Here is a 14,234-nt window from a genome sequence, read left to right on the forward strand (position 1 = left end):
AATGTGACATAATAATGAAATGCTGACTACAGGTTCACCTCAACAATGTGACATAATAATGAAATGCTGACTACAGGTTCACCTCAACAATGTGACATAATAATGGAATGCTGAATACAGGTTCACCTCTCAACAATGTGACATAATAAAGAAATGCTGACTACAGGTTCACCTCTCAACAATGTGACATAATAATGAAATGCTGACAACAGGTTCACCTCAACAATGTGACATAATAATGAAATGCTGACTACAGGTTCACCTCAACAATGTGACATAATAATGAAATGCTGACTACAGGTTCACCTCAACAATGCGACATAATAATGAAATGCTGACTACAGGTTCACCTCAACAATGTGACATAATAATGAAATGCTGACTACAGGTTCACCTCAACAATGTGACATAATAATGAAATTCTGACTACAGGTTCACCTCAACAATGTGACATAATAATGAAATGCTGACTACAGGTTCACCTCAACAATGTGACATAATAATGAAATATTGCAATCTCATTGGAATAAAAATGTAGTACATTTAGCAGAAATATAAACATAAAAAGGCATTCAAACTCATTTACAGTTGAATATTTACAGTAGGATATTGACAGTATACTGTTTACAGTAGTATATTTACAGTAGGATATTGACAGTAGTATATTTACAGTAGCATAATGACAGTATAATATTTACAGTAGGATATTTACGGTATGATATTGACAGTGGGATACTGACAGTAGGATATTGACAATAGGATGATGACAGTAGGATATTGACAGTAGGATATTTACAGTAGGCTGTAGGACAGGATGATATTTGCACAATAAACCTGTTTTTTTAAGCACAGGCAAGGGATTTTACCTCGAAGCCCCTCATACCCCCCTTAGTGAACTGAGCGTCACCTCTACCTTTGACCTTACCCCATAAACACAGTCATTATTTGAGTGAGTGAGTGAGCGAGCGTGTATATTAGCCATGCCAGAATGCTTCTCTGTGGTGCTCTCTCTGAGCTGACATCAGGGAAGGGCACGGCAGGGCCTCACAGTAAAATGTAACAGGTAACATCCAATGGGAGGAGGGCCACAGCAACATTGTGACCGGCTCTGTCCAATGGGAGCAGGGCATGGCAGGGTCAGGAAGTGTTTAAAGCTCTCTCTTTCACACTCAGCAATGCTGTGGAATCATTCTGCTGCTAGATATAAAATGGAAGCTTCAGTACTGCTGGTTCCTGAGAATGATAAACCTACACAGAACCCTATGGAGTCTCAACACGTGCCTACGTCCTCCTCTCCTATTGATGTGGTCTCAAATGTCTTGGTGTTCTGGGCTGTGTTGTAACTAGTACTGTCATCTGACTCTGTTTCTCCTCCAGGGCCTGGCTGGTAACCAGAGGATCAGTCCATGCTCCACTCTGACCAGCAGCACAGCCTCCCCCCCGGCCGGCTCACCCTGCTCCACCCTGCCGCCTGGCACCGATGGTGCCATGCCCAGGGGTAACCAGGATAACAAGAACCACGCCTACGGATCTGTCTCAAGCCCCACCTCCACCCTGGAGAGCCGGGACAGCGGCATCATCGGTGAGGGGGATGGACTATATACACACACACACACATATGCACATCGTAAGAGACGCACACACGCATACACACTCAAAACACACACACACTCAGAACACACACACACTCAGAACACACGCGCATACACACTCAAAACACAAAACCTTGTTTATTCCTTAGAGAGAACAGGACAGTATTTCAGAGAACAGTATATCAGTCGGATAGCTTTTCATGTGTAGTATACTACAGACATTTACATGACTGGTTGTGTCGTTGGGTCATCGAGCATGGTCGTAGCAAAGGCAACCCTAGCCCTGGATCATGACTCTCATTGGACGAAAGGGTCTTCTGTATGTTTTTTTTTGTTAAGAGCCCTGACTCTTGGTCTGAACATTAACATGCAACACTTGCGTTACGGTTTTGGAAGCATAAGGACCTTTTCTTTCATATTAGCAAGTATTAATTTTCTAAAAAACTAAATGTTAAAACACACCTTTATAGGGTTAGTGTTCCCATACGGCTATATCTCCATGTTACAGTGCATGTTTACTGAAGACAGACGGAAGACAAAGGGACGACCTGTGTTAATTATCTATCTACAGTAGCATGTTCCGAACACCTATGTGTAATGGAAGAAGGTCACCAGAAACGTGTTGTCACTGAAATATACTATCGGCTAAAACTGTGATAAAACCGGTTAAACTGTAGTACAGTAAGTGTGTATTTTGCATTTGTGAAATTTTTTGGATGTAATATGAAAGTTAAGGGCTTTATGTTACAGACCTATATCCATCCTGCCCTGTCTTCAAAAGCCAAGTGAACAAACAGATCACCGACCATCTCGAATCCCACCGTACATTCTCCGCTATGCAATCTGGTTTCCGAGCTGGTCACGGTGCACCTCAGCCACGCTCAAGGTCCTAAACGATATCATAACCACCATCGATAAAAAAACAGTACTGTGCAGCCGTCTTCATCGACCTGGCCAAGGCTTTCGACTCTGTCAATCACCGTATTCTTATCGGCAGACTCAACAGCCTCTAATGACTGCCTCGCCTGGTTCACTAACTACTTCCCAGATAGAGTTCATTGTGTCAAATCGGAGGGCCTGTTGTCCGGACCTCTGGCAGTCTCTATGGGGGTGCCACAGGGTTAAGTTCTCAGGCCGACTCTGTTCTTTGTATATATCAATGATGTCGCTCTTGCTGCTGGTGATTCTCTGACCCACCTCTACGCAGACGACACCATTATGTATACATGTGACCCTTCTTTGGACACTGTGTTAACAAACCTTGAAACGAGCTTCAATGCCATACAACACTCCTTCCGTGGCCTCCAACTGCTCTTAAACGCTAGTAAAACTAAATGCATGCTCTTCAACCGATCGCTACCCACACCCGTCCGCCTAGCATCACTACTCTGGACGGTTCTGACCTAGAATATGTGGACAACTGTAAATAGCTAGGTGTCTGGCTAGACTGTAAACTCTCCTTCCAGACTCATATTAAGCATCTCCAATCCAAAATTAAATCTAGAATCGGCTTCCTATTTCGCAACAAAGCCTCCTTCACTCATACTGCCAAACATACCCTCGTAAAACTGACTATCCTGCCGATCCTTGACTTTGGCGATGTCATTTGCAAAATAGCCTCCAACACTCTACTCAGCAAATTGGATGCAGTCTATCACAGTGCCATCCATTTTGTCACCAAAGCCCCATATACTACTCACCATTGCGACCTGTATGCTCTCGTTGGCTGGTCCTCGCTACATATTCATCTCCAAACCCACTGGCTCCAGGTCATCTATAAGTCTTTGCTAGGTAAAGCTCCGCCTTATCTCAGCTCACTGGTCACCATTGCAACACCCACCCATAGCACGCGCTCCAGCAGGTATATTTCACTGGTCATCCCCAAAGCCAACACCTCCTTTGGCCGCCTTTCTTTCCAGTTCTCTGCTACCAATGACTGGAACAAATTGCAAACATCACTGAAGCTGGAGACTTATATCTCCCTCACTAACTTCAAGCATCGGCTGTTAGAGCACCTTACTGATCGCTGCAGCTGTACACAGCCCATCTGTAAATAGCCCATCCAACCAACTACCTACTTCATCCCCATATTATTATTTTTTTCAGCTCTTTTGCTCACCAGTATTTCTACTTGCACATCCTCATCTGCACATCTGTCACTCCAGTGTTAATTGCTAAATTGTAATTACTAGGCCACTATGGCCTATTTATTGCCTTATCTCCTTACTTAATTTGCACACACTGTATACAGATTTTCTATTGTGTTATTGACTGTACGTTTGTTTATCCCATGTGTAACTCTGTGTTGTTGTTTTTGTCATACTGCTTTGCTTATCTTGGCCAGGTCGCAGTTGTAAATGAGAACTTGTTCTCAACTGGCCTACCTGGTTAAATAAAGGTGAAATAAAAATAGAAAAATTAAAAATTAAATGTTTCTGGAACCCGAATCGCAATTGAGAATCGATTCACGTTTAGATGGAGTATGTATCTGTTTTGTCTTCCAGAGACAGTCTATGTTAGGCTCCTTAAGAGTACATCTTCGGCTAAGGCAACCCTTCCTTCACTCTGACCCCTGACCCCTCTCCTCTACTCCGGTTGTTCCTTCCTTCCTTCCAGCCACCCTGACGACCTACCCTGAGAACGCTGAGCGTGGGGGTAAATACAGTGAGGGGAGTTTCTCGCGGGGCAGCAACCTGAAGCTGTGGCAGAGCCAGAAGTCTGGTATGGATTCGTTCCTGTACCGTGTGGACGAGAACATGGCTGCCTCCACCTACAGCCTCAACAAGATCCCAGAGAGACACCTGGACAGCATGTCCGCTCACTCCATCCCTCTATGCCTCATGCCTCGCCCTAACTCTGTCGCAGGTGAGTCAAATTAAAATAAAATCGAATTGAATTTGTCACATGCGCCGAATACAACAGGTGAAATGCAAAAAAGTGTTAAGAAAGTATTTACAAAAATTACCTGAAGTGAAAAAAAAGGGGGAAAAAAAAGAAAGTGACAATGCATGGATAATAAACAGAGTAGCAGCAGTAAGTGTTAAGTAAAAAATAGAACAAATAATTGAACAGCAGCAATAAAATAACAATAGGGGGGCTATATACAGGGGGCACCGGTTAGTCAAGGTAATATGTACATGTAGGTAGAGTTAATTTGACTATGCATAGATAATTAACAGAGAGTAGCAGCAGCGTAAAAGAGGGGTCTGGGTAGCCCTTTGATTAGCTGTTCAGGAGTCTTATGGCTTGGGGGTAGAAGCTGTTAAGAAGCCTTTTGGACCTCGACTTGGTGCTCCGGTACCGCTTACCGTGCGGTAGCAGAGAGAACAGTCTATGACAGGGTGGCTAGAGTTTGACAATTTTTAGGGCCTTCCTCTGACACCGCCTGATATAGAGGTCCAGGATTGCAGGAAGCTTGGCCCCAGTGATGTACCGGGCCATATGCACTACCCTCTGTAGTGCCTTGCGGTCGGAGGCCGAGCAGTTGCCATGCCAGGCAGTGATGCAGCCAGCCAGGATGCTCTCTATGGTGCAGCTGTAAAATCTTTTGAGGATCTGAGGACACATGCCAAATCTTTTCAGTCTCCTGATGTGGAATAGGCCCCATTTTTAGGGCCTTCCTCTGACACCGCCTGATATAGAGGTCCAGGATTGCAGGAAGCTTGGCCCCAGTGATGTACCGGGCCATATGCACTACCCTCTGTAGTGCCTTGCGGTCGGAGGCCGAGCAGTTGCCATGCCAGGCAGTGATGCAGCCAGCCAGGATGCTCTCTATGGTGCAGCTGTAAAATCTTTTGAGGATCTGAGGACACATGCCAAATCTTTTCAGTCTCCTGATGTGGAATAGGCCCCATTTTTAGGGCCTTCCTCTTCCTTCCTCCTCTTCCTCCTCATGCCCTCTTCACGACTGTCTTAGTGGGTTTGGACCATGATAGTTTGTTGGTGATGTGGACACCAAGGAACTTGATGCTCTCAAACTGCTCCACTATAGCCCCATAGATGAGAATGCTCGGTCCTCCATTTCCTGTAGTCCACAATCATCTTCTTTGCCTTGATCACATTGAGGAAGAGGTTGTTGTCCTGGCACCACACGGCCAGGTCTCTGACCTCCTCCCTATAGCCTGTCTCATCGTTGTCGGTGATCAGACCTACCACTGTTGTGTCATCGGCAAACTTGATGAGGGTGTTGGAGTCGTGACTGGCTGTACAGTCATGAGTTAACAGGGAGTACATGAGGGGACTGAGCACACACCCTTGCGGGGCCCCCTTGTTGAGGATCAGTGTGGCGGATGTGTTGTTACCTACCCTTACCACCAGGGGGCGGCCTGTCAGGAAGTCCAGGATCCAGTTGCGGAGGGAGGTGCTTAGTCCCAGGTTCCTTAGCTTAGTGATGAGCTTTGAGGGCACTATGGTGTTGAATGCTGAGCTGTAGTCAATGAATAGCATTCTCACATACAGTAGGTGTTCTTTTTGTCCAGCCATAACCAGCCTTTGAAAGCACTTCTTGGCTACAGACGTGAGTGCTACGGGTCGGTAATCATTGAGACAGGTTACCTTAGTGTTCTTGGGCACAGGGACTATGGTGGTCTGCTTGAAACATGTTGGTATTACAGACTTGGTCAGGGACAGTTTGAAACTGTCAGCTCATGCTCATGTCCTGGTAATCCGTCTGGCCCTGCGGCCTTGTGAATGTTGACGTGTTTAAAGGTCGGCTACAGATAGCATTATTACACGTTCATCCGGAACAGCTAATACTCTCATGCATGCTTCAGGGTTGCTTGCCTCGGAGCGAGCATAGAAGTTATTTAGCTCATCTGCGTAGTTGTTGATGAAGTTCGCTGCACTCGCCACAAGTCCTCATGGTTCATGTGTAACCTGTGCTTGCTTGGGCAAGCTCTCTTTTTGATGGGAGGCATTAGACCGTTCTCCTTGTATGACTGGTGGAGGTCAGGTGAGTTTTACTGATGCTGAAAGACAAATTCCAGATACAAATATTTTGGATTTATTATACAATAGATAGCCATAACCACAGTCAGACACACCTGACTAACTTGATGGGTAATGTAATCACCTGGTGAAGTGGAGTCTTTTGTTTAGACATGCTATCTTAACAATGAACCATAATCCTAATCCATAGAGTACTAGCAAAATACAAACCGATTGAATAGGTTCGATGTTAGCTAGTTAGCTAGCTAACATTAGGCTTTAACTAGCAATGCAAAATGGCATTCTGAGATAACGTTACTACAGACAGATCATAAACGTAATGTTAACTAGCAAGTCAGCCATCTAAGGTCAACTAGCTTGCTAGCTAACAGTAAGCTTTAACTTTGGGTCTTTTGTTTAGACATGCAGCTCGCTAGCTAACTAAACAATGAACCAACATAATCCCAATCCATAGAGTACTAGCAAAATACAAACCGATTGTCATAGTTAGCTAAAGTTAACCGAATAGGTTCAATGTTATTTAGTTAGTTAGCTAGCTAACATTAGGCTATAACTAGCCATGTGAAATGGCATTCTGAGATAACGTTACTACACAGAGATCATAAATATAATGTTAACTAGCTAGCCAGCCATCTAACGTCAGCTAGCTGGCATCTGGCACACTCAGACGAGAGTGCTCTGAAATGGATACTTGCATAGTTGAGTCTTTTGTAAAAGGTTTCTACACAATACATATAAAAAAAAGCCACGTTAGACAGGATTACCTACACAAACTGACCAGCTGGAATAGACAGAAGTGTGCTATATGGCGGACCAATCCAAACACATCTCTCGGCATGTCCAACCCACTGTCACGCTGTTATAAATTATTCGGGAGACAGATGCAGGAATGCGTTTTTTTTATTTTATTGTACCCAAATTACGGCGTGTCGTGTAAAGGCAAGGAGACTAAGACCTAACAAACACTATACAAAAACACAAGGTTGAAACCAAAACAAAATAGCGAGGAGTAACTCGAATAGATAACACACGCGCACAATGATTAACACACGGGACGAGACCCGTAATCACCTGCACAATCCACAAGGGCACGAAAGCCCAATACACACAGCACAGGTACTCACACGCACCAACGGACATTGTAACAATAATCGACAGCCCAATGGAAACCAAAGGGCACACTTATACAAGTACTAGTCAGTGGGAATAGGGGACAGGTGTGCAAATGAAAGTTCCGGAGGGATCCGTGACACCCACTCATTATCTCAGCCAATCATATGTAGCGGGAAGGTTGCTGGCTTTTTCTGTGGCTTAACCAACAATGCTGGTTAATTAACAATTTTAATCGTATTTACAGATGCCAAAAAAACGATTTCGATTTTTTTGTTAAAGTTTACGTTCAAACAGCTCTCCTGTAAAGTAGTGACCCGCAACATACGCCTAGTTTCCTGAAACAAGTCACATATAACCTACACATATATCCTAACCTTTGACCTTTGACGTTGACCTACAGATTAACCTTGACTGTGACCTTATGAAGTGTCCTTCCTCCCCCTGTTTCTCTAAACAGAGCAAGAGAATGATGACAGTTATTTGTTTGATTCCGGGGAAAACATGTTTATTTTGCACATTCTGTTCTCTTATCTCCATGTTGAGGCTGCAAGTCTAAAATCAAGTGTTCTGAAAACTCCCTGGCGTGTGTGTGTAAATAACAGAGTGCAGAGTTATTTTCTTCAAAGGCTTTTAGCCAAAACACATTGAGGAGAAGGGAACATTACGTGGAAAATTGATATGCGTATCGAATTGTGACAATTATGGCATGCCTCAAATAGCTTATTCTCCAAAGTATGGCTAAATGCATCTTAAAAAATGACATAACAGGCTGCCATTCCTGACTGATCTTACTGTGTCATTGTCTTGCTATTCAGAGCAGAGGCATTCATGGGAGATGAGCTGTATTAACAAGCGTTCCCTTCAGGTTGTCATAACTCTCCTGTGAAGGATCAGGTTGGGTCCGCTCCAGATCAGTGGGTCCACTCTACAGAGTGCTCTCTCTCTCGTAGAGTGGGAGAGCAGCTTTATGGGCGTTCATAAAATACGCTGCCTCTATGCTCTGGTGTGTTCGAGTTGGATTGTAAACTGTGGAACACAGAGAGACCCTTGGACATCAAAAGTTTGAATAATTAAACAATATTTCTATTTTTGAGAATGTAGTAATTGTCCGTGGACACTTAAGGGACAGTCATGTCAAGTGTGTTTACGTTGGTGATCTCATGAAGGACAGGAAACACACTTAACTGTATCTCTTTCCCAGCTGTCAGGTTTACATCTAAATATTGTGAAACGTTCACTACCTTTCAAAAGTCTGGGGTCACTTAGAAATGTCCTTATTTTTGAAAGAAAAGCACATGTATTTTTTCTCCATTAAAATAACATCAAATTGAACAGAAATACAGTGTAGACATTGTTAATGTTGTAAAAAAATATATATTTAATTTTACTAGGCAAGTCAGTTAAGAACAAATTCTTATTTTCAGTGACGGCCTAGAAGCAGTGGGTTAACTGCCTTGTTCAGGAGCAGAACAACAGATGTTTACCTTGTCAGCTCGGGATTTGATTTTGCAACCTTTCGGTTACTAGTCCAACGCTCTAACCACAAGGCTACCTGCCGCCCAGATGTTTACCTTGTCAGCTCGGGATTTGATTTTGCAACCTTTCGGTTACTAGTCCAACGCTCTAACCACAAGGCTACCTGACTGTTGTAGCTGGAAACTGCTGTTTTTTATGGAATATCTACATAGGCGTACAGAGGCCCATTATCAGCAACCATCGCTCCTGTGTTCCAATGGCACGTTGTGTTAGCTAATCCAAGTTTATAATTTTAAAATGCTAATTGATCATTAGAAAACCATTTTGCAATTATGTTAGCACAGCTGAAAACTGTTGTTCTGATTAAAGAAGCAATAAAACTGGCCTTCTTTAGACTAGTTGAGTATCTGGAGCATCAACATTTGTGGGCTCGATTACAGGCTCAAAACGTCCAGAAAAAAAGACCTTTCTGCTGAAACTCGTCAGTCTATTCTTGTTCTGAGAAATGAAGGCTATTCCACACGGGAAATTGCCAAGAAACTGAATACCTCGTACAACGCTGTTTACTACTCCCTTCACAGAACAGGGCAAACTGTCTCTAACCAGAATAGGAAGAGGAGTGGGAGGCCCCGGTGCACAACTGAGCAAGAGGACAAGTACATTAGAGTGTCTAGTTTGAGAAACAGACGCCTCACAAGTCCTCAAAACATCAGTCTCAACGTCAACAGTGAAGAGGCGACTCCGGGATGCTGGCCTTCTAGGCAGAGTTGCAAAGAAAAAGGCATTTTTCAGACTGGCCAATAAAAATAAAAGATTAAGATGGGCAAAAGAACATAGACTCTGGACAGAGGAACTCTGCCAGGAATGAGAGAAAGATGAGAGAAGAGGAGGCCATGGATTGGCTGGTCTACCATGGCAGACGAACATCAAAGCTCCAGGCGTTAACAGTTTCAATCAGAGAGAAAAAGAGAAAGAGAGAGATAGAAAGAGAGCACGAGAGAGAGATAGAAAGAGAAAGAGAGAGAGATAGAAAGAGAGCACGAGTGAGAGATAGAAAGAGAGCACGAGAGAGAGATAGAAAGAGAAAGAGAGAGAGATAGAACGAGAGCACGAGAGAGAGATAGAAAGAGAAAGAGAGAGAGATAGAAAGAGACCACGAGAGAGAGATAGAAAGAGAAAGAGAGAGAGATAGAAAGAGAGCACGAGAGAGATAGAAAGAGAAAGAGAGAGATAGAAAGAGAAAGAGAGAGAGATAGAAAGAGAGCACGAGAGAGAGATAGAAAGAGAAAGAGAGAGAGATAGAAAGAGAGCACGAGTGAGAGATAGAAAGAGAGCACGAGAGAGAGATAGAAAGAGAAAGAGAGAGAGATAGAAAGAGAGCACGAGAGAGAGATAGAAAGAGAAAGAGAGAGAGATAGAAAGAGAGCACTAGAGAGAGATAGAAAGAGAAAGAGAGAGATAGAAAGAGAGCACGAGAGAGAGATAGAAAGAGAGCACGAGAGAGAGATAGAAAGAGAGCACGAGAGAGAGATAGAAAGAGAGCACGAGAGAGAGATTTGAAGTGCAGGAGGAGAGAACTGTCTGAGAAGATGAAGGGAGAGGAAAGAAAGGAGGAGGAAAATGAGGAGAGAGGGAGGGGGATACTTTACCTAATGAGAGAGAAGCCTGTTGGGATAGTGTGAGCAGGATGGAGAGAGAGAGAGGAGGGAGAGAGGGATGGGTGGAGGGAGGAGAGAGAGAGGGATGATGGAGGGAGGAGAGAGAGATGGATGGAGGGAGGAGAGAGAGAGAGGGGTGGAGGGAGAAGAGAGAGAGAGGGGTGGAGGGAGGAGAGAGAGAGAGGGGTGGAGGGAGGAGAGAGAGGGGTGGAGGGAGGAGAGAGAGAGGGATGAAGGGAAGAGAGAGAGATGGATGGAGGGAGGAGAGATATATGGATGGAGGGAGGAGACAGAGAGAGGGGTGGAGGGAGGAGAGAGAGAGGGATGGAGGGAGATGAGAGAGGGTGGGTGGAGAGAGAGAGGGATGGAGGGAGAGGAGAGAGAGGGATAGAGGGAGAGGAGAGAGAGAGGGATGGAGGGAGGGAGGAGAGAGGGGCGAAGGGAGGAAATAAAACATCTTAAAGGAGGCTCCTTTTATTTCTGTTTCAGTCATCTCAGTAGTATTTTAAGAGAAGTAGAACAGAAATGAACATAAACTTCTTATTGAAAAATTGAAATAAATTAAACGTAGTCATCTATAGTCTATAGTCTATAGTACCTCTGTCTATAGTACCTCTGTCCATAGTACCTCTGTCCATGATACCTCTGTCTATAGTACCTCTGTCTATGGTACCTCTGTCTATAGTACCTCTGTCCATGATACCTCTGTCTATAGTACCTCTGTCTATAGTACCTCTGTCTATGATACCTCTGTCTATAATACCTCTGTCTATAATACCTCTGTCTATAGTACCTCTGTCTATAGTACCTCTGTCTATAGTACCTCTGTCTATGATACCTCTGTCTATGATACCTCTGTCTATGATACCTCTGTCTATGATATCTCTGTCTATGATACCTCTGTCTATGATACCTGTCTATGATACCTCTGTCTATGATACCTCTGTCTATGATACCTCTGTCTATAATACCTCTGTCTATGATACCTCTGTCTATAGTACCTCTGTCTATGATACCTCTGTCTATAATACCACTGTCTATAATAGCTCTGTCTATAATACCTCTGTCTATAATACCTCTGTCTATAATACCTCTGTCTATAATACCTCTGTCTATAGTACCTCTGTCTATGATACCTCTGTCTATAATACCTCTGTCTATAATACCTCTGTCTATAATACCTCTGTCTATAATACCTCTGTCTATGATACTTCTGTCTATAATACCTCTGTCTATAGTACCTCTGTCTATAATACCTCTGTCTATAATACCTCTGTCTATAATACCTCTGTCTATAATACCTCTGTCTATGATACTTCTGTCTATAATACCTCTGTCTATGATACCTCTGTCTATGATACCTCTGTCTATAATACCTCTGTCTATAATACCTCTGTCTATAATACCTCTGTCTATAATACCTCTGTCTATAATACCTCTGTCTATAATAACTATATCTATAATATCTCTGTCTATAATATCTCTGTCTATAATATCTCTGTCTATAATAGCTCTATCTATAACATCTCTGTCTATAATACCTCTGTCTATAATACCTCTGTCTATAATACCTCTGTCTATAATAACTATATCTATAATATCTCTGTCTATAATAACTATATCTATAACATCTCTGTCTATAATACCTCTGTCTATAATACCTCTGTCTATAATACCTCTGTCTATAATAACTATATCTATAATATCTCTGTCTATAATATCTCTGTCTATAATAACTATATCTATAACATCTCTGTCTATAATACCTCTGTCTATAATACCTCTGTCTATAATACCTCTGTCTATAATAACTATATCTATAATATCTCTGTCTATAATACCTCTGTCTATAATAACTATATCTATAATATCTCTGTCTATAATACCTCTGTCTATAATAACTATATCTATAATATCTCTGTCTATAATAACTATATCTATAATACCTCTGTCTATAATAACTATATCTATAATATCTCTGTCTATAATACCTCTGTCTATAATAACTATATCTATAATATCTCTGTCTATAATACCTCTGTCTATAATACCTCTGTCTATAATAACTATATCTATAATATCTCTGTCTATAATACCTCTGTCTATAATAACTATATCTATAATATCTCTGTCTATAATAACTATATCTATAATACCTCTGTCTATAATACCTCTGTCTATAATAACTACATCTATAATATCTCTGTCTATAATACCTCTGTCTATAATAGCTCTATCTATAATATCTCTGTCTATAATACCTCTGTCTATAATAACTATATCTATAATATCTCTGTCTATAATAACTATATCTATAATACCTCTGTCTATAATACCTCTGTCTATAATAACTACATCTATAATATCTCTGTCTATAATACCTCTGTCTATAATAACTATATCTATAATATCTCTGTCTATAATAACTATATCTATAATATCTCTGTCTATAATACCTCTGTCTATAATAACTACATCTATAATATCTCTGTCTATAATACCTCTGTCTATAATAGCTCTATCTATAATATCTCTGTCTATAATACCTCTGTCTATAATAACTACATCTATAATATCTCTGTCTATAATACCTCTGTCTATAATAACTATATCTATAATATCTCTGTCTATAATACCTCTGTCTATAATAACTATATCTATAATACCTCTGTCTATAATAACTACATCTATAATATCTCTGTCTATAATACCTCTGTCTATAATAACTATATCTATAATATCTCTGTCTATAATACCTCTGTCTATAATAACTACATCTATAATACCTCTGTCTATAATACCTCTGTCTATAATACCTCTGTCTATAATACCTCTGTCTATAATAGCTCTATCTATAATATCTCTGTCTATAATACCTCTGTCTATAATAACTACATCTATAATATCTCTGTCTATAATACCTCTGTCTATAATAACTATATCTATAATATCTCTGTCTATAATACCTCTGTCTATAATAACTACATCTATAATACCTCTGTCTATAATAACTATATCTATAATATCTCTGTCTATAATACCTCTGTCTATAATACCTCTGTCTATAATAACTATATCTATAATATCTCTGTCTATAATACCTCTGTCTATAATAACTACATCTATAATACCTCTGTCTATAATAACTATATCTATAATATCTCTGTCTATAATACCTCTGTCTATAATAACTATATCTATAATATCTCTGTCTATAATACCTCTGTCTATAATAACTACATCTATAATACCTCTGTCTATAATAACTATATCTATAATATCTCTGTCTATAATACTCCTCATAAAGGGAGCGGGAGACTGGGCGAACATCACATTTTAGAGGAGACAGTAGCATTCCGTTTATTTCTGAAATGCGTTGTGGGATAGCTGGCTGGACTGTGCATTAGTACATCTAATGTTACCATCACATCCCCATTGAGGCTGTGGT

The 14,234-nt window shown here is 41.3% G+C and overlaps 1 protein-coding gene across 1 annotated transcript in view; it reads left to right on the forward strand.

The window, feature by feature from the left end:
- Nucleotides 1-1,377: 1,377 nt before the first annotated feature.
- LOC120039728 (protein TANC2-like) overlaps nucleotides 1,378-14,234 on the forward strand; it is a gene marked incomplete at its 5' end in the record, with an annotated part of 221,089 nt that continues 208,232 nt past the window's right edge. Inside the window, 2 exons of the mRNA XM_038985132.1 lie at nucleotides 1,378-1,582; nucleotides 4,209-4,457. Of these exons, the coding sequence (XP_038841060.1) occupies nucleotides 1,378-1,582; nucleotides 4,209-4,457 (454 nt within the window). The remainder of the gene's footprint in view (nucleotides 1,583-4,208; nucleotides 4,458-14,234) is intronic.

Source organism: Salvelinus namaycush, unplaced genomic scaffold, assembly GCF_016432855.1.
Source record: "Salvelinus namaycush isolate Seneca unplaced genomic scaffold, SaNama_1.0 Scaffold296, whole genome shotgun sequence".
In the NCBI taxonomy this organism is placed as follows: Eukaryota; Metazoa; Chordata; class Actinopteri; order Salmoniformes; family Salmonidae; genus Salvelinus; species Salvelinus namaycush.